Raw genomic sequence first — 24,981 nt, 5'->3', positions numbered from 1 at the left:
ATTTCTTAGAAGCTTCCGTTGGGAAGGTTTGCTGGGGCAGGATTTAAATAATGTGAACTGAAACCGAAATGGCTGGTGTGTGAGTTTCACACTATAGGATACGGTGCAGTATGAAACGCATCAGGTTACCATTTCATTGCCTTTGTCGTTTATATGATTTTAGCTGCCTTTTCTCTTATTTGCCAAAGTGGTGCTTCTCACAGAGTGTCTTCAGCCTACTGATAGTAAATATGAAACCACTTGCTTTTAACAATGTAATTCGTTTATTGATTATGTGTTGTTATAATAAGCTTCTCAACAACACCAACAAATACGGAAAAAACGTTTCTTCGCAAAATGATCTTATCGTCCACGGACCAATCTTAATTGAAAAGGGTCCTATTTGATTGTGCAATAGCATTTGTACAATTTTGCACTTTCTGGTGTTATTTAACCCGCCAGTAGCGCAGTCATTCAATTTATAGAATGTATTCATCGCCGAGTCAGATCAAATGCCATCTGGATCTCCCGTGGCAAGGACTGATTATCCTATTACGTGGTCAATATAAGTCTAGTATGCCAGAAATGGGTAAGCATGACTTAGTAGATTGTTACGCTAAGAATAAAAAGATCTCCAATATGAAAATAAGTTAACGAAATTAGTAATGAAAAATTAAGTGATTCAAATCATATTATGTTTTTTTTTTTCTTCAGGAACGGCCAGATCGTATTGCTGTGATTTTATTCAATTTATGGTTTAAATTGTAAATTGTGTACGTGATACTTGTTATAGTTATATGTTACCAATTTATTTAAATTAATTTATATATTTTATGATTTTACTATTTAAAATGCTGGTATTTACAATGTCCTTATACTATTGGTCATTTGAATCCTTTTTCTGGAATGGAAGTTAGTTTAGTTAAGATTATAATTATGATTAAAGGCAACTTGATTGTTGTTGCAACGACTTAACATGGCATGTAGCATGAAAATCCTCTTAAAACAGAAATATTAGAATTAAAAATGATGCACCGTAATCTCTGATTTAAAAAAGCTGATGTCATCGTTGCATCGTAACTTACAACATTTAATTTTGAAGCTAATTTCGTGAAACAAACAATAAACAACGAACCAAATAAATAACACCGGCACGACCATCTATAAGGCCCGAACCAGTCCAAGACAATGATAACGAATCGGCAGCCATATGTGGGCTAGTTCACGGAACCAAATCCCAGCACCAGTAGCGTACTTTAATAGCTGCAAATCTTTGCTTTCTGTCCAACGACACCAATATGCAGCGGTGCAGTAACTGCGACAACGTTAGTAGAAACGAGCATTCTAAGCCTTTTTGTTTCAAATGGTGGGAACCATCCTGGTTGTGAGAAGTTTTATGACGACCTCCGGTATGTTGTTTTGTGGTGGGACGATAACACGACCATGCTCGAACAGTAGGCATGAGTTCTGGTCACGCGGATGTCACGATAAGCGCCTTGGTTCGATGTGGGGTTTGGATGTGAAACGATCGTTTGGTTTTGTTTATTATTAGATGTTTTGTTTTTTTTTTAACACAGATCAGTAGCGATCGGACATGGTTGGTTCGGGTGGATGAGTTTCCGGGTTTAGCTGCTTGAATATGAAAGATGGAAGCAATCATTTGAATACATTTTCTTGAGGATATTTCACTGGCAAGCGAACTGAATGAAGTTGTATAGGATATATCCATAATTTGAAGATGATAATAACTTTATTCGGTTTGAGAATAGTTAAGTTAAAAACCAAAAAAATGGATAAACTACAGGAGCTAGATTACACTAGATTTTAGCTAGAACCTAATGCAAAAACTTTTGAAACCGATCAAAAAACAAGCTATTAAAGCCGTCGTCGAACACAAATCCTAAGCAGCTATTTTTCTACGCTAAATAGCCTTTTTCTGAACGATACGAACCATCAACATCATATTAACCATCTGCAGCTCTACCACAATCAAGCCGAACGGGTGTCTCATGGCGAAGATATCGGTGGTAGCAGTGCGTAGAAGAACCAAACACGAGCTCTTACCAATTCGCTCGCTTCAGGCTTGCAACCGTTTTGACTAGCCGCTTCTATCCGAAACCTTTTATATCAAACCTCACTGGCACCGGCCAACGGTTTGATATCGAAATTAAAATGTAACCTATTTGTCACACGCTGAACGCGGGATGAATCAAACCACATCTAGGCAGCAGTCGGTAGTGCGTCGTGTGGTATGATTTTCCGCTGACACTAACGCTTTGTCAACTCGTTCGTGTAGTAGAATCACTTCTTGGGGCTGGAGGCAAGCCACGAGTAACCTTTGCTTTCCAGCAGCTCACTGCATAAACATGCTGCCCGCATGTTTTCATGATGCGCTTGTATCGTCCGCTTCGCTACAAAACATGCTCCAAATCTGAATCCGTCTGATAGGCGCTGTTTAGTTGAATGATTCCGTTCGCTTCGTGCAGGTTAGCGCGGTACTTGTGTCGCTCGCCCTCACGGGTAAATGGTGATCTTTAGTCTTACATGATGCTTGTTTATTTGCGACATGGTTTTGGTGTTTTCGGTGAGTCAAGGTTCCGTTTCGGAGGTGCAGTTGAGGTTTTGTCTTTGCTCATTTGCATTCGTCAGTGTTCGTGTCTTTTGGCGCTTGTTGTTGAACACGGTTGTAACTGGCTGCAGTTCTATTATAAAATGGCAGTGGTCTATATTACACTATAAAACATTGAACATAAACGGAATTATTGTGAATATCTGTAATATGGGGATTAATCACAGTAGTAATAACTGAAAATTTATTTAAGACAATAGGTTCTTGTGAGCTGTGTAGGAATTCTGCACCAATCGCCGTAGAAATATCAATTCGTCAATGTTCAATGACAAAATATTGCATCGAAGTAATTCACTGATGTTCAAGATTCCCACACAATTTTCCAATTTTTAATTCGTCGTTTTTTTTCACAGATTCAATTAACACTACACGAAACCTACGTATCCTAATTAATAAATTTTTGTTTCAAATAATTAATAATTCATAGTCTCAAATGTTATTCGATGTGTTGAAATATTAATAACTGATTACTTGCAAATTAGTTAAGCTTTAAAAATTTGCACTGCACTTATCTGAAAACTTCAATGTAAAAATATGAAATAAATTGAAGTTTGTTTCCCATCGCAAACATGCTTTGTATCGTAAAAGTGGCTCATTACCCGGCTACACATTTACAAGCTACACAATACACAGCGCAACAGGACAAGCAAACAAACAGCCTCGTAAAATGGATCATCCGTCCCGATGCCAATCGAACACCAATCGTTCGGAGGGAAAAGCTTTTCCTTATTTACGTACCAACAGTGCCGTCCAGCGTGTGGGCCCAAAGCCCAATTTTCCCACCCGCATCACTCTAGCTCGTACTCATTTGTAGGTCAAGAAGCTTAGCCGTACCGCGACGGCCCCTCCCGTCCATCATCCCATCCACGGGCGAAAGGTTGTCATTTACACGCCTCTCGGCAGGGCAAAACACAACAACAACGTCAACAAAAAGGGCTTTTCCTTGTGCGTTCCTTTGCGCACCGCGATGGGTAGGGTTTTCGTAAAATTTATCGATCCCATTCCGGGCGAACAGTAGACAACTGACAACCCGCACAACGCATTTGCTGACACTAACAAGATCGTTTCCATGTCGCGTCGTTGTCGTTCCGGCGTTGTGCAGTTTCCATGCTGTACGGACACTTCCTCCTTTCGCTTCCTACTCTCTTCCAGATGCCACGTACTGCGTTGTGTTTACTACACTTTTTTTATGCGTGCTTTGTTTGGGATTTGGGGTTTGCAATCGTTTCATTTGCGCGGATGTGTTTCTTGGCCGTGCGATGAATCTGTCGTCCGGCGGATGGTAGCGCCCGGTGGCTGCCCGGTGGACTTTTTTCTTTAATGACATCACTTTGTTAAGACAACGCCTGGCCTAACGGGGGAGCAGGCAAGCGAACGGGAGGGGTCGGGATCCTGGACACGGACACCCTGCGTGCCTAGTGCAACGGATCGACTCCGTGGACGATCATGACGCCAGCGCTACACGCAGTTTGCCGGGCGAAGATGTCATTTATTTTGCACTACCACCTGGGGAGGAAATCCCATCAAGACTGGGCAAGTGGGACCATCGCGGACCAGATTGTAGCGTGCGTACCGTTCTGCGCCGAGCATGATATCGCGGAGTATGTGTGAGAAAATTTTACTGCTGAACGGGTAGACTTGAAAAGTGTTTAAACATTAAAATTAAATTGTACTCTAAGAGCAACATCAGCTAAGCTGTCATGCACTGGGAAAAAATGGTGGCAATGATGGTTTATATGATCGATTATTTAAAGTATTTTTTCTGCTTTTAGGTACTACAATACTAACACCAATTTATGTGCCTTAATATGATGATGTGAAAAACTGTTTTCCGATGCAAGTGAATACATGTGATTTGTTGTGTGGTGATTTCGGAAGTGATACAACATTGTTTTTATTGCTAATATACAAACCATAACGATGTGCGTGCGTCGGGAGTGTGTCGGGTTGTGAGTGAGTGAGTGAGTGAATACGGTTGCTGTCAAAAGATCAGTTGCATCAGCATACTTCTGCACGACGGCCAAATAAAAACGTTACAAAATGTTCACCAGGTGAGTGAGTTATCAATTAAACCACAATTTTCTACTCCATTCTTTGCGAATTTTGTCCACCAATCAGTTAGCGAGCTTAAACCAAACACATGTACGTAAGATTTGTTCGGCCTAAAATGTGGTACAAGCGACGAACCCTTCCAATCTAAACATTCTTTCCCAACTCACATCGATTGCGATACATATTTATGGCTTCGCCAAGGAACATTGTTTTAATTAGTAATCTACAACATCATCGCTGCCAGTGTTTGTGTGTGTGAGTGTGTATTTAGTTTTGCTGCTTTTACTTTTTGGAAAGACCATTGGTCCAAATGGAGCCATTTAATTTGCCATACGATCGAGACGTGATCGTGATGCGTAGGAAAAAAGAACACTACAAACAAACACACAAAATAAACACAACAAACCAAATCGAACGATCCACATGAACGGCAACAGAAGCATGCAAATTAACATTCTCCAAACATAAGCGCCTCGTATAACATTTCGGCGCTGGCCGTGTGGACCCTGGAATGGGGAGTGGAGTTTTAGGGACCAGAATCATCATCCCTAGAATACTACCTTGCTGCTTCGTCTGTTTTCCTGTGCGCGTGCGGGGAGACATTAGCTGTGTCGCTCTGTTTCTCTCTTACCCGGTTTTTATTGAGTTTCTTTGTTGTTTGTTTTTGACTCACTTCAACAATTGGTCGATCCTTAAATGAGTCTTACACGCGCCACACGTGCGTTCCGGTATTTCAGCTCACGCGGCCGGGTGGATGGGTTGCTTCGGTTCGATGCCGAGCGAGGATGAACCAGTCGCCGGTGCGTTCGTGGGTATTCATTAAAGCTGTTTGGCGTGTGGCAATGATTATAACAGACCGCCCAAGAGTGCGTTAACGTATCATAACGGAGAAGAAACTATGGATGTAATTGATCCTAAATCTTTTAATAACTTTTGCTAGTTTTTTTCTTCTTAATATAAGCAATACTACTTGAAATTTAATTACAACAACAACTGTTTAACTTTTTAATCAACTTCAATAGGAACTTATTTACCATTAACCAACCAACTCCATTTTTGGCTGACATCCCTTCCAAATGATTCGTAAAAAGAGCGATCTAAACGATAAAAAACCCTTTTGCCACACGAACAGCCGGGAAGAGACGTGTGATGGGATTAGAGCTAGACCACCACTTAATGTGTGAACAATGGCTAGGTTAATCAAATTTAAGAGCCCACTTTTAGAGCTCATCTGTACCCGAACACCCCGCAACGGGAACCGCACGTGTGGAGGAAGGTAATTAATTTTATAGGCTTCTGTAAATGTGATCGGTGCGTTTTTTCTTCCTACTCTTCTGCGCTGTGGTTGGTATTCCACGGGCGAAGGATTAATTCGTCACACACCGTTCGGACCGAACGATCGCTGTAAATCAACAGACAAGCATTATTGATTTTTAGTGAACATCAAGCATCGTCGAGGGTGATCGTTTGATGGAACATTTTATGAGTGTGTTTCTGTTCGGTTTTTGTGGGGTTAATGTGGGCGCGCGATCTGGTTATCGTGGGTCAGCAGGTAAGCAGTGTTTTTCGGCGTTTGACACTTGTAGCCATCCAGAAAATCGTTTAACGGTAGTCGCTATACATTTGGAGAAAAATAGTACTAGGAAATGCTAATGCGAATGCTGAATGTTGTTCGTAGTATTAAAAATGTATAAACTTCTTCGAATAATGAGCATGAAACATTAGTGAAATAGTATACTTGAAATTGGGTTGGACCAATAGTATATTGGCCTATTATTAAAGTTAATATTTTGAAACAATTTGTAAGTGCTACTCACTATCTAGAAGAACTTACCTTACGATACCTTACGATAGAAACGTGTTTGGATTTAAGTTAGAATATAATCACTTCAATACAGCTTCAACGATGTTGCTTCTAGAAAAACGATAATAATTGCAAAACAATTCGGTTTGCAGATAACTGTTCAACTGTTAAGTAATCATACTATTTGCCTATAAAATATGTCCATCTCTTACGTATGAAAATTTATCATTTAATATAGAAAACAACGCCAACTATTGCATAATAGCTGTAATACTGTCATCGTTTAATTAGAGAGCTTCAGGGGACAGAGAATGTGAGAATAATATCAAGTTTATTTGTTTGATTGCAATAGCCTTTTGTGCTGTACAAATCACCTTTTAAAGACAGCGCGCCAACTAACAATATTGAGCCAAAATGTGTATCAAAAACTTTTGTATTGGATTAAATTTGTTTAAAATAAACCGACACTATGTAAAAGAATATATCAACTGTTGTACACAAAGTATCAGAATAAAAATATTAATTTATATCTTATCACACCCAGAGGCTTAAACATATGTTTCACTTTGAAACCATATACAATTGCAGAGAAGAATGGACAATGATAAACTGGCGTATAAATGTTTGAACCCAGAACAAACAGGACGTTATGTTTGTCTTTGATTTGGCAAACCATCTTAAAGGAAAAAAAAAAATAACCACAACAACCCCATCTCTACCAATGTGCCGCGAAGTTGTTAATGTAATAGATATGTTATCGCGATTCCCATTTAATACATTATGTACGACAGACGGCGCTCTCCTAAGCGCGTGATTTATAATGCTCCCCAGCAACAAAGCGTCCGAAGGGATCGTTGAAGTGTGTACGATGTTGTATTTCTTTTTTTTCTCTCTTTCCCTTGGTTTTGGTTGTTATTGTTTTATTACCACTTTGAAAGCATGTTTTTGGAACTGTTTTGGGCGCCTCTGACAGTTTTTTTTCTTGTAGTTGTTGTTACGTTTGGCGTTTAAATGGCGCTAGCTTCTTGTGACGCAGCTTAGCCGGTCGCGACGCGTTGCCTTTCCATTTCCCATACAGCCCGCAGCAACTTCTGCACGTCCATTGTACGCACGCGCAATTAGTGGCGCGGTACAGTTCTATCAATCAAAGCCTGCTGGGAGCAGTGCGGCGCAAGTCGCGGGTGTAGGCAGTAAAAGCTTTTAAGTGTGCACAAGTGTGCTACTACTGACCTGCCTCTCAGTCTAGTGGCTGGGATATTCACGAAAAAATGCTTTTAAGGTAAGCTCTATAAATAGCTCAATCGGTTCGACGGCCAGGGTAACGAAAGCATAATGTCATAATGTGAGGCAACAGGCAACCAGCCGACGTTTGACGTGTTTTTTTTTTACCTCTGGTGGAATACTACGGGATGGGGCAGGATTGGGCAGCATGCTGAACGGTTTCATGGAAGCCACCACAGGTGGCAATATATTTTGATCCGTGGTTGATCCCCCAGCAGGCTACTAAAATCAATTCGATTAGACGTCTTCCGTGGTGGATGGTGTAGAGAAAGCCATACCTGTCCACCATAACCTGCGTCTCTATTGTTTTGTAGTCCTCAATGCGGCACCGCAGAAGTCATCAAGTTTGACGGACAATCAAGGTAGGCTTTTGTGTGGTGTATGCAAAGTTACCGCCTAGCGAAGGCCGCGACCACCAAACAGAGGAAAAATGGGGAAAGCCTTGGTGGAGCATCGATTAAAATGAATCCATTTCACAGATTGTCAAAGCCGTGTTCGTTTCGTTGTGTTGCCACTTGGGAACGAACCGTGTGCCCACCGTGTGCGTCTGTTTCGTTAACCCATGCTCTTCATGCTTCAGTTATTCTGCGTGAAGACTTTCTCTCCATCACCATTCTCGCTTCACATGTCTATGTCCAGCTCTAGTTCTGGGGTCAGGTTTCCTTTCTTTCTGCGTTTGCTATCCTTCTCTGCTTCTACTTTCTGTCTCCCATCCTTTCCCTTTGAAGGTAGCAAGTGGAATTAACCTCAGCGATCGATAAGTCACACATCGATTCTAATTGTGCTGGCAACCCGGTCGCGAGCTTCCAGCGACCAGCGCACGTTGTCTGGTCTCGGCTTGCGGTTGATCTGGACCAGATTTGGATGAGTGCACCAGGTGCGAAGTGGTCACGCAAACACGGTGAACGAAGCCGGGTAGCCAGCCGGGTGATTAGCCTCGCAGAGCAGCGAAATATGCTTGGCCGTGTGTTCGTGGGGTGAGATGTATCTAGGATCCGGGTGTTTGTGTGTGTTCATACTCTAATGTACTAGTTCTATCGATTTATGTTTTACCGACCCGCCCCTTTCCAAGCGTGAGCTTCTTCTCGGTCGAACAGTGATCATGAACTTGCATCTTGGCTGGAAGATGAGGTCAGTTTTTTTGTACAAACATTAAAACATTCTGGGTGCAGGGTACTGGAAAAGGGGTTGTTTTTTTTGCGCCCCATACGAAGGACGTATGCTGACGCGAGCCAGGTTCTAATTTGTGTGAAAAGTATGTCCACCGAAACAATAACAACCGAAAAGTCAGCTCCACATTTAGGTGTGATTAAGGAAGCAGACTACAGCCCGTTGGTGGACGGTTTGCTTGGCTTTGGCAATGGTTTTGTTTCAGTTTTGATCACTAAACGCAACTAACCTATTTGGGTTAGTTTGATGAGATAAAACTTGTGCAAATGTGTTAGAATTTTTTTATCTCTCTCATTGTCTGAACATCTGAAGGCAGTTTCTAAATTTTCATTTTTAAGAGCGATTTTTTATGGTATTGTTGTCGGTCTTTTAACGACAAAATTGACCGTGACGAGCTAGTGATGAACAAAATAAAGGAAAATTCGAGAACCAAGAAAAGGCCAAGAAAATATAAGAGGTATTCATGCCAAAAAGTAATAGAATATTGTTTTAATCTACATTTTGAATCTTCTCGATAATCGTTTAAAAATGAAATGAGCTTCCGAAAAAAAAATTGCTAAACGTAGTCCCAGAAAAACGCAGTACGTCTTATACGTAGATTTACAAATACGTAAATTTTTATTATTGCATATTGTACAATGATAATGTATTATTAAAAAATCAAACAAATGAAACAAAATATGGATTGACTAATACCTCAGATTTTGAACTAAAAAACGACGTATTATTGTGGAATAATGATGACTTTTAAAATGTTGCATGAGCATGCTCATAAATTTTAAACAAGCTAGCAAAATAAGCTTCTTTCAAATATTAAGAATATTGCACTTAGTATTTTCGATATGATAGAACATTTGACGTTTTCAAGGTCCAGTATTACAGTATGCACTAGAGTGTATCTGTATTTTTTGTATAAAATATTGCCAGAAGATAACAAAAACGCACAAATGTTGAAGAATTAGGATTTCTGATCCTGAAATGAAACAAGTGCGTTGAAGATGAAATAGAGAACTTGAAAGTTAGTTCTCCGGAAGGTACCAGAGGGTATTTACTACCACTCAGTCGAGTGAGAAACCTACACCACAGAGTTACCTAAAAATGGTGTATGAGATTCGGAAATATCTATAGTAGATTGCAGCTTTGGTCTGCGTTGCAGCGTACAAAAATTAAATAACAACGATACAAGCCATACTGACGCAAACATGTGGTAACAGTCTTTCAAAAGGATGTTATTTAAAGAAAATGTTTTAAAATTTGATATGGTCAAATATGAATCAATCAATAGTTTATCATCATCCTCCGTGAAGGATCTAACCAAACCAATCACGCATCTTATCAGATGTCCTGTTTAGAAAATAGCCTTTGACTTAATATCTCAAGCGCCATCTAGACGTTATGGAGCGCGATGGTGGCACTATTCTGCACCTTTATTGTACCCATCAACGACAATGGATGGCTGCTACTCACGGCGTGGTATTGAAATGTATGCGACGGTTGGGAAAATGATTGTCCATTTTCCAGCTGTCACCGATCACGGCGAACCCGTCGATCGATCAGTCCCAAATACTGAGCAGCGAGCAAGAAGCGCATAGGCGCACGAGGGTACTGCAAGTAGGAAGCTATTTTGCATATCAAATCGTTTGCATCTTGCATGCCGTGTGCAACCGCCACCAGGAAGGGCTTGTCAATCGGGTGCAATTGAGTTGAATGTGTGTCGATTGAGTCAATGGAACGGTTTTGTGCGATGCAATATCTGCGAGTGGATGCTGGCAAGCCAAATCATTACTGTCAGTTGTGGGGATCAACTTTACTGGTTCTTTGTTTTTATTTCTTTACTACGCCATTCAGACCTAATGTGTGCAGGGATTGATTGCAGCCGAAGTTTGTTTGCTGCTGCTGCATGTTCTTACCGAAACCAATCAACATTTTCTTTGTTGCAATTCGATCTTACTGCCAGCGGTGAGTATTGGTGTTCGATATGGGTTTGTAGCAGCTAGTAAGGAATGTCCTACTCACTATTCACTGGTTTGCAGTGAATAATCACAATGAAGAATGGCCATTCTTAATTGGTCTGCACTCACCTATCCATTTCGAATCGATTTTTTATGGATTGTCTGGAGTGGAAGTCCTATTTTATATTGGAAATCATAATTTAATAGTTTGTATGTTAATTTTGGCTATAAAAAAGTCATTTATTACTGTTCAACTGTTTGTGTTGTGTAGTAAGCAGGAAAGGCAAATATGGGAAGGATTTCTTCCAATAATCCTGGGTTTTTTTCTTTCTTTTTACTGAACCGATAGAATTTAGGTTTTTTTTTAATCTTAAAAATAATAGTATAGGGACAAGAATAACATACGACGACATTGCGATACGTACGATAGGACGCAGTTTGTTCGTTCCGATAACGTTCGACGGATTACTGGTCCGAATTTGTTCCCGCGCATTATCCACCACAGAAAAGTATTTTAAAGAGTTAATTAAGAGGAGTCGCCCCACAATGCGGACGCCAAACTCTTTTCCCTTCCGGGGATACTGCAGAAGCAAAGATTAGCGATCTGGAGCGCTTTCGGAAGAATCGGAGACACACGCCCCGGATGGCGCGTTGATGATGACGACGCCTTTCGGTGACTCGTTCGGGAATGCTTACCGTACTTACTGTCCGCAGAGTGAAGCCGCCCGATGGCGATAGAATCATACACAGCCAGCGTTTGGCCCTTCTCGGAAGACTGGTGAGATGCTCCTGCTCGTTCGGCTTGTCTCTGAACAAAAAAAAAACGCTCCCCATTTCGAACTGTATCCCACTCGTTTGTTTTGTTTTGCTGATAACTATCGGCAGCTTTACCTTTCGCTTACACACCTCATGTGCCGGTGAGCCCGGACGGACTCGCATTAGGATGCGTACGAAGCGTTGGTGTTTCGCTGGGCACTTCGTTTATCCGTACGTTGTCAGCCTATCATCCGCATCATCTTCCGACGGGGGAAAGAAGCGAACCCCCGATTGACCGATCGGACAAACGGTGCACGGTACAAGATCTTCCCGTCCGGTGACATTTTACGTACGGCGATGTCTTCAACGAACGATGCTTACTTAAGGACCTTCTCACTAAAAGCACTCGAGGTCCGGGTGAAGTGTACCACCGGGTACACCGGTACGTTGTCTGCTGGTCATCTGACGCAGACTGATCCACTTTGGACGATCGGTACTCTCCACTTGTCCGGTTGTACGTCGTCCTCCCTTGCAGGGCGCTGATCGAATCAATCGATTTGTTACTTGCCTTAACCGTTGCGGACACCGAAACTGGTACCACCCGGATATTCTACACCCTCGATGGTTCGCCTGGCAGCCTGTTCTTTACACCCTTCGGTGACGTTCACTCTCTCTCTCTCGCGCTCTCCGGACATCAGAATCAACACAAACCACCTCCGACCGATTCCAATCAGCTCAATCCTACATCGTCAGCTTGGTTGGTTTGGTTTCTGCTTTGGTGAACCTACTTTTACTTGTGGGTGGCCAATTATTTGCGTACATCAAAACCAATATTTTTCCGCGATGAGTGTTGTAAGTGCAATCTCCCAGATCGGTACAAGTCGCGCGCGCACCCTCACCGTAGCGCGTATTACCGAGGGCCCATGTGTGTGCGTTGGTGTGTGGCTGTTTTTATTTCTTATTCGCGTACCAATTTTCCGATTTTTGTTGAGTTCATTTACGTTCCCTTGCGACAGGTACGCGCGTACGCTCCTTCAGGTCCGAAAATGTGGATTATCTTTTGCTCTCTCTCTCTCTCTCTCTCTCTCTCTTTTTCTCCCTCTATTTTGTTTAATTTTTTGAAGGTTCACTCGATTTCCTGGAGGGCTGTACCGGTAGATCTCCACCAAAAATTGCACCATTATCGGTGAATGCAGGCATGTCATCGTTCGAGATGTCGATGTCTGCTGAATTTCTTCACCACAGATTGCCTGTGTGGCGTCTTTTGCTGCTGCTACAAAGTGTGAGTGTCCGAGCTTGCATCCTACTGAGTGTGTGTGTATGTGAAGGAAAACAGCTGCTCCACTGAAACACTGTTACTTTGGTTGTCTTTGCTGTTGTGCATCTTATCGACGGTTGTGATCGATGTCCTGTAAGATCATCGAAGAATTTGTGGAAAAAAAGAAAATCCAAGATGAATTAATTAATTGCTACGAATTTCGGATGGGAAAAGCTTCTTCTCGCACAAAAAGCTGCGATACAATAGCTTGGTCTGCTCCGCAGTGGAAGTTACTCATCCCATCACTAGGGAGATAGATTATATTGAACAACGTACCCGGTGCTATACCGATTCCCGTTTCTTCTCTCAGAACCTTTCAGTGCGAACGTACCCCTTCGTTGTGGTGATTTTGTTTTGTGTTGTTTTTTTTCCAACCCCTTCACGCTTGTTCATTTATTTTCCGATACGCTCCTTTGCTTATTCAGTCAACGAATAATAATGAGGTACACATTCCAGCCGATTTTGCACCGATTCCGCTGCATACACCTCATCTCGCAGTATTCCGTAAAGCATGGTAGCCCTCTCGATGGGCTTTCTTTCGGAAGTAGCGAATACCCACGGGGTACCGTGGGGGTGACAAAAGATTATCTGAAATGGTAACGTACGTCCACCGTGCAAGCGCACCAGCGTCGCAAAGCTGCTGCGGGCGTGGAGGCGGTAGGGTTCGAACAACGGCGCCTGGAGTTGTCAATTAGGGAGCAAAATTGGTACCAAATTTTGGTTAAACGTTCCGTTCGCAATGATGGTGCTGATTTTGGGGTACAAGAGCACGCTGCATCGGATTCGAAAGATTGTCCTTTTTTGGGTAGATAATTTGGCAACGACAGCACCAACGAGGGAAAGTGTCGTACGAGTGTGGGCTTATTGTTTTTTTTTTTCTCTTTGCTAAAAATAAGGTTAAAAGGCATTTTATATATTCCGTGTTCTATTGTATGGTTTTTCTTTCACAAATAAGTAAGGATTCTTTATGATTTCATTATCCCAACCTTAATCGATAGGTCATAAACCCAGGGCAGGTGTCTACAATAATTTACAATTAGTATGCATCATACGGTCTCCGATCGGGAAAGAGAGACAAAATATTAGGCACCATAATGTTCATCACAATCATCAAACTCCCAGTCGATTAAGGTTTAGTTCGGAAGCACCAGAATAAAAGTGTCTGGCAACTTTTAAGTAGCACGTGCATACCCCTACACACGCCTAATAATTCTAGCCTTCATCTATCGAAACTCGTCTTACGTGGGTGTCGTTTTCATCGTTCGTGTGTCAAATCAAAAGGGAAAAAGAAAAGAAAACCTGAGTAAAATCGTGAATAGGGAAGTAATAATCTTGTATCCAAACGAAACAAGCGAGAGAGAGGGGAAAAAACAAAAACAAACACGTAGTGGGCACATAAATTATGTTAATGATCACTTCGAACTGCCACTTTGGCGGCGCCGAATCGGCCACTGAAGCGTTGACGGAATACAATAGACTGCGGACCGCCTGGTAGGTGCGAAGCGTAAGCGCCATACCGTAAGAAGGTGAAGACAAAGTTTTAAAATCTCTAAAGGGTTCCGGAGACGTCCTGTTCTGGTACGTCTACCGGTGTAGCTTAAACATGGTTCAAACTCATGACCAGAGGAAAATGGTACAAAGTTGAATTTGGTTCCAACGTTAAATGTGACTTAAGTGAGACCAAATGATTTTGGGCAAGTCTTTCATGACTTATTTGCCATTCAACGTTCGTGTGAGACACTTACGCTTCCGGGTGTTATTCGAGAATATGTATTGTTTTCCACTAAGAAGTAGTTTTCCTGTAAGCGTAGCAAAAAAAGGGAAATAATCATTGATTGCATTCAGGCTTGGGTTTGGTGTTTGAAGTGCCGAAAACGGGGCTACGTTCCTTCCGGAAGAACGAATGAACAGAGCATCCGGAGCAAGCACGCGTCGTACATCCGGTTAAAGCGTCCCCAAATGTGACAGAGAATGAAGAGTTGTTAAATTTCAATTGCCCCTTTGAAACAAATCACGTACAGGTGCACCGCCTGTTTGTTTTGTACATACAATTTAAATTAGAATGCACTGGGACAGCGTGTAGGAGATATAGAATATTAAGTAACGATTACAATTTTTTTCTAAAGCCTCTTTCTAAACTGTATGAATAGATTTCCAGTGGTTTCGAAAAAAACCCATAAAATAAGATATTGCTTCACATGTTGCTTGTAGTTGATTCATTTACTTTACTAGCATCAATAGTAAGGTTCGTCGCTTTTATTGAAGTCTTTTGATATTAAGGTTTTCCCATTTGTTCTTCAAGAAGTTTCCTAAAGATAGAGAGAGAGAGAGAGAGAGAGAGAGAGAGAAATTTTTCGTCCATGCAAAGTGAAGTGATGTGATTGTTTGTATTACCAAAACACTTGGACTTGCTTGTAGTTCTCATACCTCATCTTAAGTCGTTCTTGGACCAATCCGTACGATCTCGACAACCTTCTTCAACGTTCCAAAAAAAACGGCAACGATAAATCTCTTATCGCCTATCCGTCCAATTTTGATCCGATCCGATCATCTCCGCTGAGATGGTCAATAGTTATTTGTTATTGTCATAAGTTCTGTTTTGTTAAGTTAACTCATATTTCTCTCTAGTGTACTTTCCACGCGGTTAAGAGCAAAGTTTGGCTTCAAAACATTTGACATCTATGATTGGGTCTGTAGTCGAATCGAGATTCAATGCAGGAACGTCGATTCGATACGCCTTGTTACAGAGACATCCGATGGTCATCGTATCGGACTGTTAGACCGCCTGAAACTGAAGATCACCATCCCGATATACGGGCATACCACGGTTCGGGTTGCGACCGAACGTCGAAAGCAATGGGAAGCACGTGAAGTAGAAGATGCCTTTCAGTTTCGGAAATCTCTTTATTAATCTTCACCCTCCTTTCGATCGATCGACATTGTACTGAAATCGAGCCGATCTAACAGTGCGCCGAGTGGGATATGGGCGCAGATTTCGAGAATGTTTATTTTACAGCCCAATTGAACTACGGGGCTAGATTGTTTGAAGATTATGTTATTTCAATCCGTTCTTTTTCTCTTCTCCGCTTGTTGCGTTATTTGATTTGATGTAAAAGAGCGTCATAGAACTGGCCATAGCTTTATAGCGCGGTGCGTTCCAGTACTGATCCGTATCGTCAGATCGAGCTTTAGGCTGAAGTGAGCAAGCAAAGGGAAAATGTCCGCTCACTCATGTTGATCGTTTCGTACACAAAACGGGGTCACCTCCCTGGTGGTTGATGGGAAGTTGTTCGCACCTTCGTCTGTAAATAGCAACGGAAAAAAGAAGGCTTAAATGAGGTGTAAGCAATCATAAAAGCTCAAATCCAGATGGGATCTGTTTCTGGCGAGCAATCTGCTTGAAATTAGTCTGCCACAAAAACGCACCAGGAGGTCATGCGATTCGATGCTTTGTTGGGTTTGAAAAAAACCATACAACAAATTTTCACCCCATGATGGTAAACCAGCGATACAGTCACTATGTGTGTGTGTGCTGATACATTGGAATGTGTGGCATGTTGAATATCATATTTTGATGCGCTTACGACCAAACCGATTCAAGTACGCATCTCGACGGCGATGGGCACGGGCAGCCAATCTGGGTCGTACGGGACGATTTGTTTGTTTAATGATGACTCGCATTCGTGGTGGATTAGTATCGAAAGTGATATGGGTTGCGCTGGCAGTGCGCGTTCGAATGAAAGTCATCGTCTAAACAGCGTCCAGTGGAACAATTCCTAACCGCAGCCCTCAAATGATGCGGATGAGTCGACCCGAAATGACTAAGTGTTTATTGGCCTGATGTGGATGTGGATTCTCGCTTGCTCGCACACTCTCTCTCTCTCTCTCTCGAATCGATCGATGGAGGCACTTTGCGTAGATGTAATGGACCGATAAGAAGGGTCTAATAATGCTCCACAGTCCGGTCACCGAGCGCATGTTCAGGTTTGCCATGGTTCTTCACCGTCAACCATAATGTAACGTTCATTTGTGGTACAGTTTTTGTTATGCTTAACCTTGATACATAGTAACTGATTATTGGGTGGAAGGATACAATAAACAACCGGACCGAGAGCCATACCGTTCGTGGAACTGTAGCAACCCCGGCTACGACGTAGCTTTCCCTGGCCACGTAAGTCATGAGAAAATCCCCCCGACGGTGGGACTCCGCGTACGCTAATGGATAGTATCGGATTACGAGTGTGGCATTTAGTTAAGGCTGCACAAATTGTTGCTCTGGCTTTAGTTCGTCTGCCTTGCAGCGGGGGCAGTTTGCCGGGGATTTGGCTGCTGCTTCTGATCTGCTCGGTACCTTCGGTACCAGCACCTTCCACATTCGCCGGGTGAGATATTTGCCCGCTACTCGTGCGAGATAGCGTCGTGGAAAGTAATGAGTCGCGGCGGATATCACCACGGCGTTACACAATGCTTGCTGCACTTGGTGGATGAGCGTGAGTCCATAGTGCACCTACGATGCAGCAGTTGGTAGGCCTGTAACTGAATACTCGGCGCCAAAACAGAGCAAAACAAAAAAGCGCATAGAACACTTGGAAAACGGCGCTCTTCTACCAGCCGCCGTTTGTTTCATATTTTAAATTAACTTCTGAAGTGTAGGCAGCAGTTGTCTTTTTTGCAGGAAGCCTCTCACCATTAAACGGAGTAATATTACCGCCCGCTGACCATCGGGCCCTATGGTTGTGGTTCCAGCCCCACTTAGCAGGGACCAGAATCACGAATGGCGCTCTTAAGAGAAGTTTTATTTCTCCCCGTCATTCGCAGACTGCCCCCAACGCTCTGGAGCATTGTCTTATCTTTTACCGAGCTAATTACCTTTTCGGTCGAATTCGTCCAAGCGTCGGTCAGTGTTTTGCTGCGGGATGGGTACGCCGGCCAACCCACTTGGTCCAGGAGCCTCTTCATTTTTAATTACGTGCCTAACCACCAAGGACAATGGGTGTGATTTTGGCGTGGGAAAATATGGAATGCAATGGAAAACGGTAAATGTGCATATGAGCTGGTCGGGAATATAATACCGACGTTGAAGTATTGTGTTCGTTATCACACTTGAGGGAAATAAAACATTACTCCCAACATACATCCACGACCAAAGCAAAGATTGTATGTTTTTTAATTAAAGTATTTTAATTCGTGATATGAATTATAATGTGTTAATGTTTAATTAACACAAGTTATGACCGTTTTTAGATATCAGAATTAATGTTGAGTTTTTTGTTATTAGATGTCAAAGTTCTTTAGTGAAAATTCGTTTCCAATGATAATGTTGAGATAGCTAGCTCTCCTTATTCTCTTATAAATCTGTGCCTTAAACAACAATGTTCAATTAAGATAAAATATAGTATTGTCTTGAACATTTGCTAGCCTCGACTAGCACGTCGCTGATTTCTTCCCATGGCGCTAGTGAAACTCTTTATCACACCGGAATAAGTTCACTTATCCCCACTAGCAAACGGTTATATCTCAGTTAAACCATTTACATTAGCATATAAACCAGCAGCATCAATGAGGCTCCTGAACCGGCTCGAACCATCAGAACCGTCAGAACGGGTGCAGTCATACCGTGCAACCAGCTCGGAATGCGATTTCTGTTCAAATTCTGCCCCTCCATTAAGCACCAATTACCATAATGTTCCATTTTCGGATGCATGAGAAAAGTGGCAACACCACCAGATGCAGATGCAGGGATTCATTTCCATAATGAGCTTTACGAGCAGCGGGCGAACGGCAGACGGAGAGACAAACGAATCTGCCAACAACACGCAACTGTGGAATCAATTGTTTACGAAGCAAATTCTCCGTTTCTTGTCGTATCCTTTTCGAGTGCAGACGCGGGAATACTTATGAGTGTGGTTTTTGCAGACGTTTTGGAATTTTGAAATAAAAATTGCAAAATTAGGATAATTAACGGCAATGCATTTTGCTATTGCTGAAGATGCGTAAATGCTGGAGAAGGTTTCGACATATTGTGAAAAGCACAACGTGAGCCGAATTGTAGATTTAAGACAAGAACTTGTTTAACAAAAAAAAACAACATCCGTACAAACGAAGATTTCAACGATTAATTGACGACAAACCTAACGATGACTGTGTCGATTGGCGCACAAAAGCGTCATCGCAGCGATCTAGACGAAGATATTGAAATAATTTTCAAACACTTATCCAAAGCTCCAACATCTCAACCGCCGCTCAAACTCGCTTCTTACAGCTTCGCTAAGGGATTGTGTTGCTTTGTTAAACCCATAAATTACACAATCTAAGGGCTCGGTGCGCTCGCAGCGCATGTACGAATCGAAACAAAAAATGCAGCATGCTACAGTTCCGCTTTGCTGTGTGTTTCCACCACTTCGAACTAAGCCACCCCATTGCATCCGTTTACTGCATCAGCATTAGAAGGGCAGTAAATTGGTTGTCATACAAAAGGAGCGAAACAACAACAAAATATCACCTCAACCATTAACAACATCACAGCGCAAAAAGCGTGGCGCTGCAGTTGATTCAGCAAAATAAACAAACAACAATTCAATTTACATTACCCTGGCGGCACAATTGTACGAATAGGCTAGCTGTCAAACCGATCAGCCTATGCTTCCCGTATGTAGATATGTGCGTGGTCGCGAGCGTGTGTATCACCCAGCTCGTCATCGTATCATTGGCTTGTGTGGCTTTGTACCTTGCGTTGTTTGGCTACAGGTTTCACTCTACGTTCGTGCCAAGTAGTTGCAGTTTGTGAAAAGTTTATCAAAGAGAACAGAACAACTGACCAAAGATTTGCAAGGAATATACACCTTCAAGTAAGTACTTATTACATACATTAGCTGGAACTGTTGAAAAAGTCACAGTTTCTATTAAACATGTACCATAACTATATTTCCAGATGGCACAGAAGGGAGCTACACTGCAGGAACCAGCGGCAACCGCAGGAAGACGATATCTACACACGGACAAACATCGAGGACGAGGACAATGCAATACTGGAAGTAGATGATCATTCCGGTGGGCATCATCATCATCATCATCCTGCGTTCGTCATGATAGGATGTTCCGATCGTGTGTCCCAGTTTCGGTCAGAATGCCTGATTAAAACTATTTTAAAGATTGTGCGGTAATGTATTGTAATATAAAAACTTTGTAGTGAAATAAAAATTGTAAACAACAAAAAGGATAAAAAATTATTTCAATTAATATTTAATAACCTTGAGAAATAATAATCATTATGAACCTTGGGGGAAGCATCCGAGCTGTCAATCTGAATTGTACGGATAGATCTTCTTCTTCGTACCCCTAATCGTACAATTGCAATTGCTCTAACCGGTGCGCTATCAGTACAATTGTGCTGCCAGGGTAGCATTCATAAATGTCACCAATATCGGTGTTTAATAAATTACTCAAACATCTAGCTTTCATGTGTCCTCTGTGTACCGCCAGTCGGGAGGAAGCAGTGGTAGGGCTGGATGAGGGACGAACAAGTAGCAGCACGGTCGGGTAGAATGGTGGCAGTAAAGACACGATTTTAAAACTGATGGTGTGATAATTCATGCGCATAGCACTGACAGGAACTCTATAGTTCATTGAGATCAGTGTACGTTGATAGAAAAATTCGAATTGAAATACCCTTTTTTCAATAGAATTAGAGTACTAAATTCTCTGTTTTAAACGTTGTTTAGCGAAAGAAGATTTCTTTCTTTTCTGTAAGCCATGACCGAGACATCTTATCTTCACATTTGACAACAACAACAACATTTGAATAATAGTTGAAGCATGACTCAATAGCTAAGTGGAAAAATTATAGTATTACTCAAAAGCCACCACTTTTACAATTTAAAATTGCTGTTGTATTATTATTGTTATTTAGTACCTTTGTTGTCCAATAATAACGAAAGGTGACAGATGTCATGCAATTTGAACTGTAAAGACTAACTTAAATCAATAAAAATACTTAAAAACTTCAATTAAGTTTGGAAAGCAGTAAACATTACCACCTTACCATTTTTTTTACTAAAGATAAACGAATGAAGAGCAGAAAAAGATGCTGAAGGTTCAATTCACCTAGAACTTATGATTCATCGCCAAACCTTCCATGATAAATCACGAACAGTGCTGGGGAGCTTTATCTTGCTTCCATTACCCGCTAGGGTATTGAATCGAAACGAAGAGCATTCGAAACAGCAGCTGAACTCCATCACGGCAAGACACACTAAATCGGACAGAGCTGGGAGTTTTGACATGACGTCGTGTCGCTTCGTCCCCGAAGTGAGACAACATTTGCATTGCTTAGCATAGCCCCAGCCACTGCTAGCGGCCCTCGAAACCGCTCGGTTCGTAAAGGTAAGCACCATCCGGTCCGATCCGCATCGACATCAGCTAATAAATTAAGCATAGGGAAATATAGATTTCAATGTTTTCATTTGCGATCCAGCTCATGCGAAGGGTCGCAAGATGAACGCTCGCGGAGATGTCAGGGATTGGCAATAAATTTCCCTATCGAGCGAGCGAAGCGAAACAACAACAAAAAACTCTACCGTTTCCCACTCACCGGCCCTTTGCCGCTAATGATCGTTTGATGGAAGCTGGAAGCTGGAGTGATTGCCGATCATCGTCAATTCAAAAACAGTGCGCAGAGTAATCGTTCGATACGAGTGCATCGGTTGGTATGTGTGTCGTTTTTTTTTTCGCGATTGTTACCGTCACACGCGAGTGTCTTCGCCGATCAGCCGATGATTGGTGTTTATCGATTGTTGGACTGCGGGTTGGACCCGGTGGTGCGGAATAGCGCAAATCACAGCACGGTGGTGGAATTTATTTCCATTTTATTATTCAATGAATTATGCAAATGGTGAGCAGTTTTTCTTCTTCGCGAATCCCCATCGCGCGCCTCCATTCCGATTGAAAGTGCACATGGATGCAGATTTGCGAACGATCAGTATTGGTGTTTTTTGTTGTGTGTGCAGTGCTTTATTTTCTGCTGCTGGGTTTATTTCTTCCGAACAACGGGTGTTTTTGCCTGGCGTAGCTAAGGTTGGGTCGGCTCGGACTGGGGTGCATAAATATACATAAGTAGTTTGTTTCGTTTTTGGTTCCCGGTGGCACAGTTCGGTAGGACAATGCTGCTGTACTTTACACGAGCTGATGGAAACTGTTGTTGGCTGCGCGAATAGAGTCGGTTACACTCGTTTTGTTCACAATAGTAGAGTGATTGATGAAATATAGCCTACACAAGTTTTGAAAAAAAACAAACAAAAAACAAAAAAACAAAAATCTCAAGTTTTAGAGCAATACAATATTTTATTAACTTTTTATAATTATTTAGCGTAATTTATTTGACACCTTCTGTATTGTGATTTTTTATAGTATGTCATAATGCTGAGTGAAAAAATTTTCAAAATTTGCATTAATTTTAATTACGAAATGTCCTCAAGATGTACAAAGACAAAGATGTACATAAAAAATGTCTTTAACGCGAAAGTAATTTGTGATCTTCTAAAATAAAATGTTCTTACATTACGTCATAATAATGAATGTCAGACCTTTAAAAAAGTAAATTAAAATCCTTTTTTATTTCAATACAAAACAGCAAGCTCTTTCTAACATCATCTGCCTTCACTTTTCCAGAAATGCTCACCAATTTATGACCGGTTTAGGCAACGTGCCGTATGTCCTATGGCTGTAAATCGTTTTTGCAAAAACCGCAAAGCAAGACTCGTTTCGTGCAAATAGGTCGCAAATTTATGGGTTCTAGTGGATGCTTTATATTTTGTGGCTGTACACTTGTGCCTGTCTGTATGTTCATGCGCACATAAAGTCACAAACTTGTCGTCACGGAATGGAAAACACAACCGTTTGAGTCCGTCGTTTTTTTTTTTGCTGTGAAAAACACCTTTACTAAAGTAACTCGACGACTATAAACAAACCATAAGAATCCACCAGAAAACAATGACCGAAAGGCGATCGGGAAAAGAGGGTGTGAGACAAATAGCTGAAAGGTTCCGCCGGGTGCTTAGGTGGGAGAATTCCGATCACTGCAATTCCCACACTGTACAGCACCGTCTGCCATGCTACTGTGCACTTTGTTCTAGTTTTATGTCACCTAGTCAACCGCCCGTGTATGTATCTTTCGGGTGTTTGCACCAGTCGCTACGGCTGGATGGTCACCGTTTTTCTTGCGTCAACATATCGCATGCCGCTGTGTTGCACTGTCCCCTTTCGTACCAAAAGTGTAGTAGCTTGGTGCAATCCCTGAAGAAATGAGTTATGCGATCGCATTTGAATAAACAGCACTTTTCGCTTTCACGCGCCACCATTTTATGGTGGAAGCAAGCAGTGCGGGTATGACAAAGGGTGTGCGCTCGATTCGATTTCGAACAGTCGTTCTGTGGACGGTTTTACAGGTTGCCGCATCGTCGTGAGAAGAAAGCCTGCCACAGTTTGTTCCTTTGGCCATACGCGCGGGCCACAATCTCCATGGGGTCTGCTTTAGTGCATACATTAACATTTAGCATAACGCACTGTTCGTCTGAAAAGTACCATCGGGAGGCAGGATGGGGGGAGGTAACGACTGAAACGCGGTAACAAGGATGGCTGGTCAATGCAAAACTTTACAATCCGGGACTGGACCATGGGAAAGTGGCGCATTTTTGAAATGAAGTACTTGCACGCTGCTACCACAATTACGCCACCGAAAAGCTCTCCAGGGGATGGTTTATGGGTTCGAATGGGAAGCAATGGAGAATCGGAGCGCAACTGGGGAAATATCACCCGGAAGGCTAGGATCGATCGCAACCAGCCAACGCTACACTGATTGAAGCGGCTGAAGAAGAAAAACATGAAAAGAAACTCCATGTAAAGAGTAATATTCGTAACTTAATCCAGTAGCGGTAGCGATCGCGATTGATGCTGGCCGGCGATGATCATTACAATCGATGATCGTCGGTCAAGCGCGTCCGAGCGGACGTGTATCTTTCTACGCAACCAACAAACAAGAACGCTCTCCATCGGTCCGGTGCCCGGTGAGGGGCGCTAGCGTTTGCGTAATTAATTTGTATGATAGCCAAAAATTTCTTTACCCACCTCCAAGAAACTTTAACCGACCAGCATGGAAAGCGCCAGTGAATATTATGTTTGTTTACCAGATTTGATCGACGTTCTGATGAAAGGCCTCGAAGGTGATGCGATTGATTGATGGAAGATGTTTGGAAAATATCGGTCCTCTTCGAGCGGTTGAATTTTTATTATGCCATCGATTGAAGGATCAAGTAGGTACTGATAGATTTCGGTTCCTGGTTTCGGAGTGCAGGAACTACTACGTACGAATATGATAAGAAAAGCAACGATGTTGCGCACAGTGATAGGAATGTTTCTTTCCTTTTCTTTCTTCTCTCACATGTTCTATCTTTCTCTCTCTCTCTCTCTCTCTCTCTCTCTCGCTGTAAGCGTAAAAATTGCTCCAAATACAAACGAAGGCGTTTAATGATGAGCTATAGCCGGCAATTTATCTGTCATAGCTGGAACTGATCAATCGATCAGTCAGTTGGATGAAGAATATATCTTATGATAATTTCTCGCAATACAAAATGTTGTAGTATGTAGCTGTAATTTATTGATTACCCTGTTAATATTTATTTGTCATTGAGTTACAGTCGATACCCGAGATGTGCGGATAGTGAGTGTCAGAGAAATCTGCGTATCTTGAATATTCGTGTACCTTTAGTTTTTTCTAAAACATCTTTTTTATATCGTATAAGAGCATTCATATTCGATTTCTTATTTTTACGTAACGATGTACGTTTAAAATTGATATGAATACGTTAATTTCAATAATTTCGATTCAAAAAAAAATTATGGAAATTTATTTTTATTATTAAAAATAACGTATTTTTAAGATTATTTATAATTTTCAAATTCAAAATAGTATTCTGCATACAAAACACGCCAAATGTAAAAAAATCTGCTTTTTACCGTAAGTCGAGAACCGCGTAATTCGGACATT

At 41.9% G+C, this 24,981-nt stretch overlaps 1 protein-coding gene across 1 annotated transcript in view; it reads left to right on the top strand.

Moving 5' to 3' along the window:
• Positions 1 to 4,648: 4,648 nt before the first annotated feature.
• Positions 4,649 to 24,981, top strand: part of LOC128309605 (uncharacterized) — a 98,663-nt gene continuing 78,330 nt past the window's right edge. Inside the window, exon 1 of the mRNA XM_053046042.1 lies at positions 4,649 to 4,659. Within this exon, the coding sequence (XP_052902002.1) occupies positions 4,649 to 4,659 (11 nt within the window). The remainder of the gene's footprint in view (positions 4,660 to 24,981) is intronic.

Source organism: Anopheles moucheti, chromosome 2 (assembly GCF_943734755.1).
Source record: "Anopheles moucheti chromosome 2, idAnoMoucSN_F20_07, whole genome shotgun sequence".
NCBI classification, from domain to species: Eukaryota; Metazoa; Arthropoda; class Insecta; order Diptera; family Culicidae; genus Anopheles; species Anopheles moucheti.
This window is presented reverse-complemented; position numbering and strand designations above follow the sequence as displayed.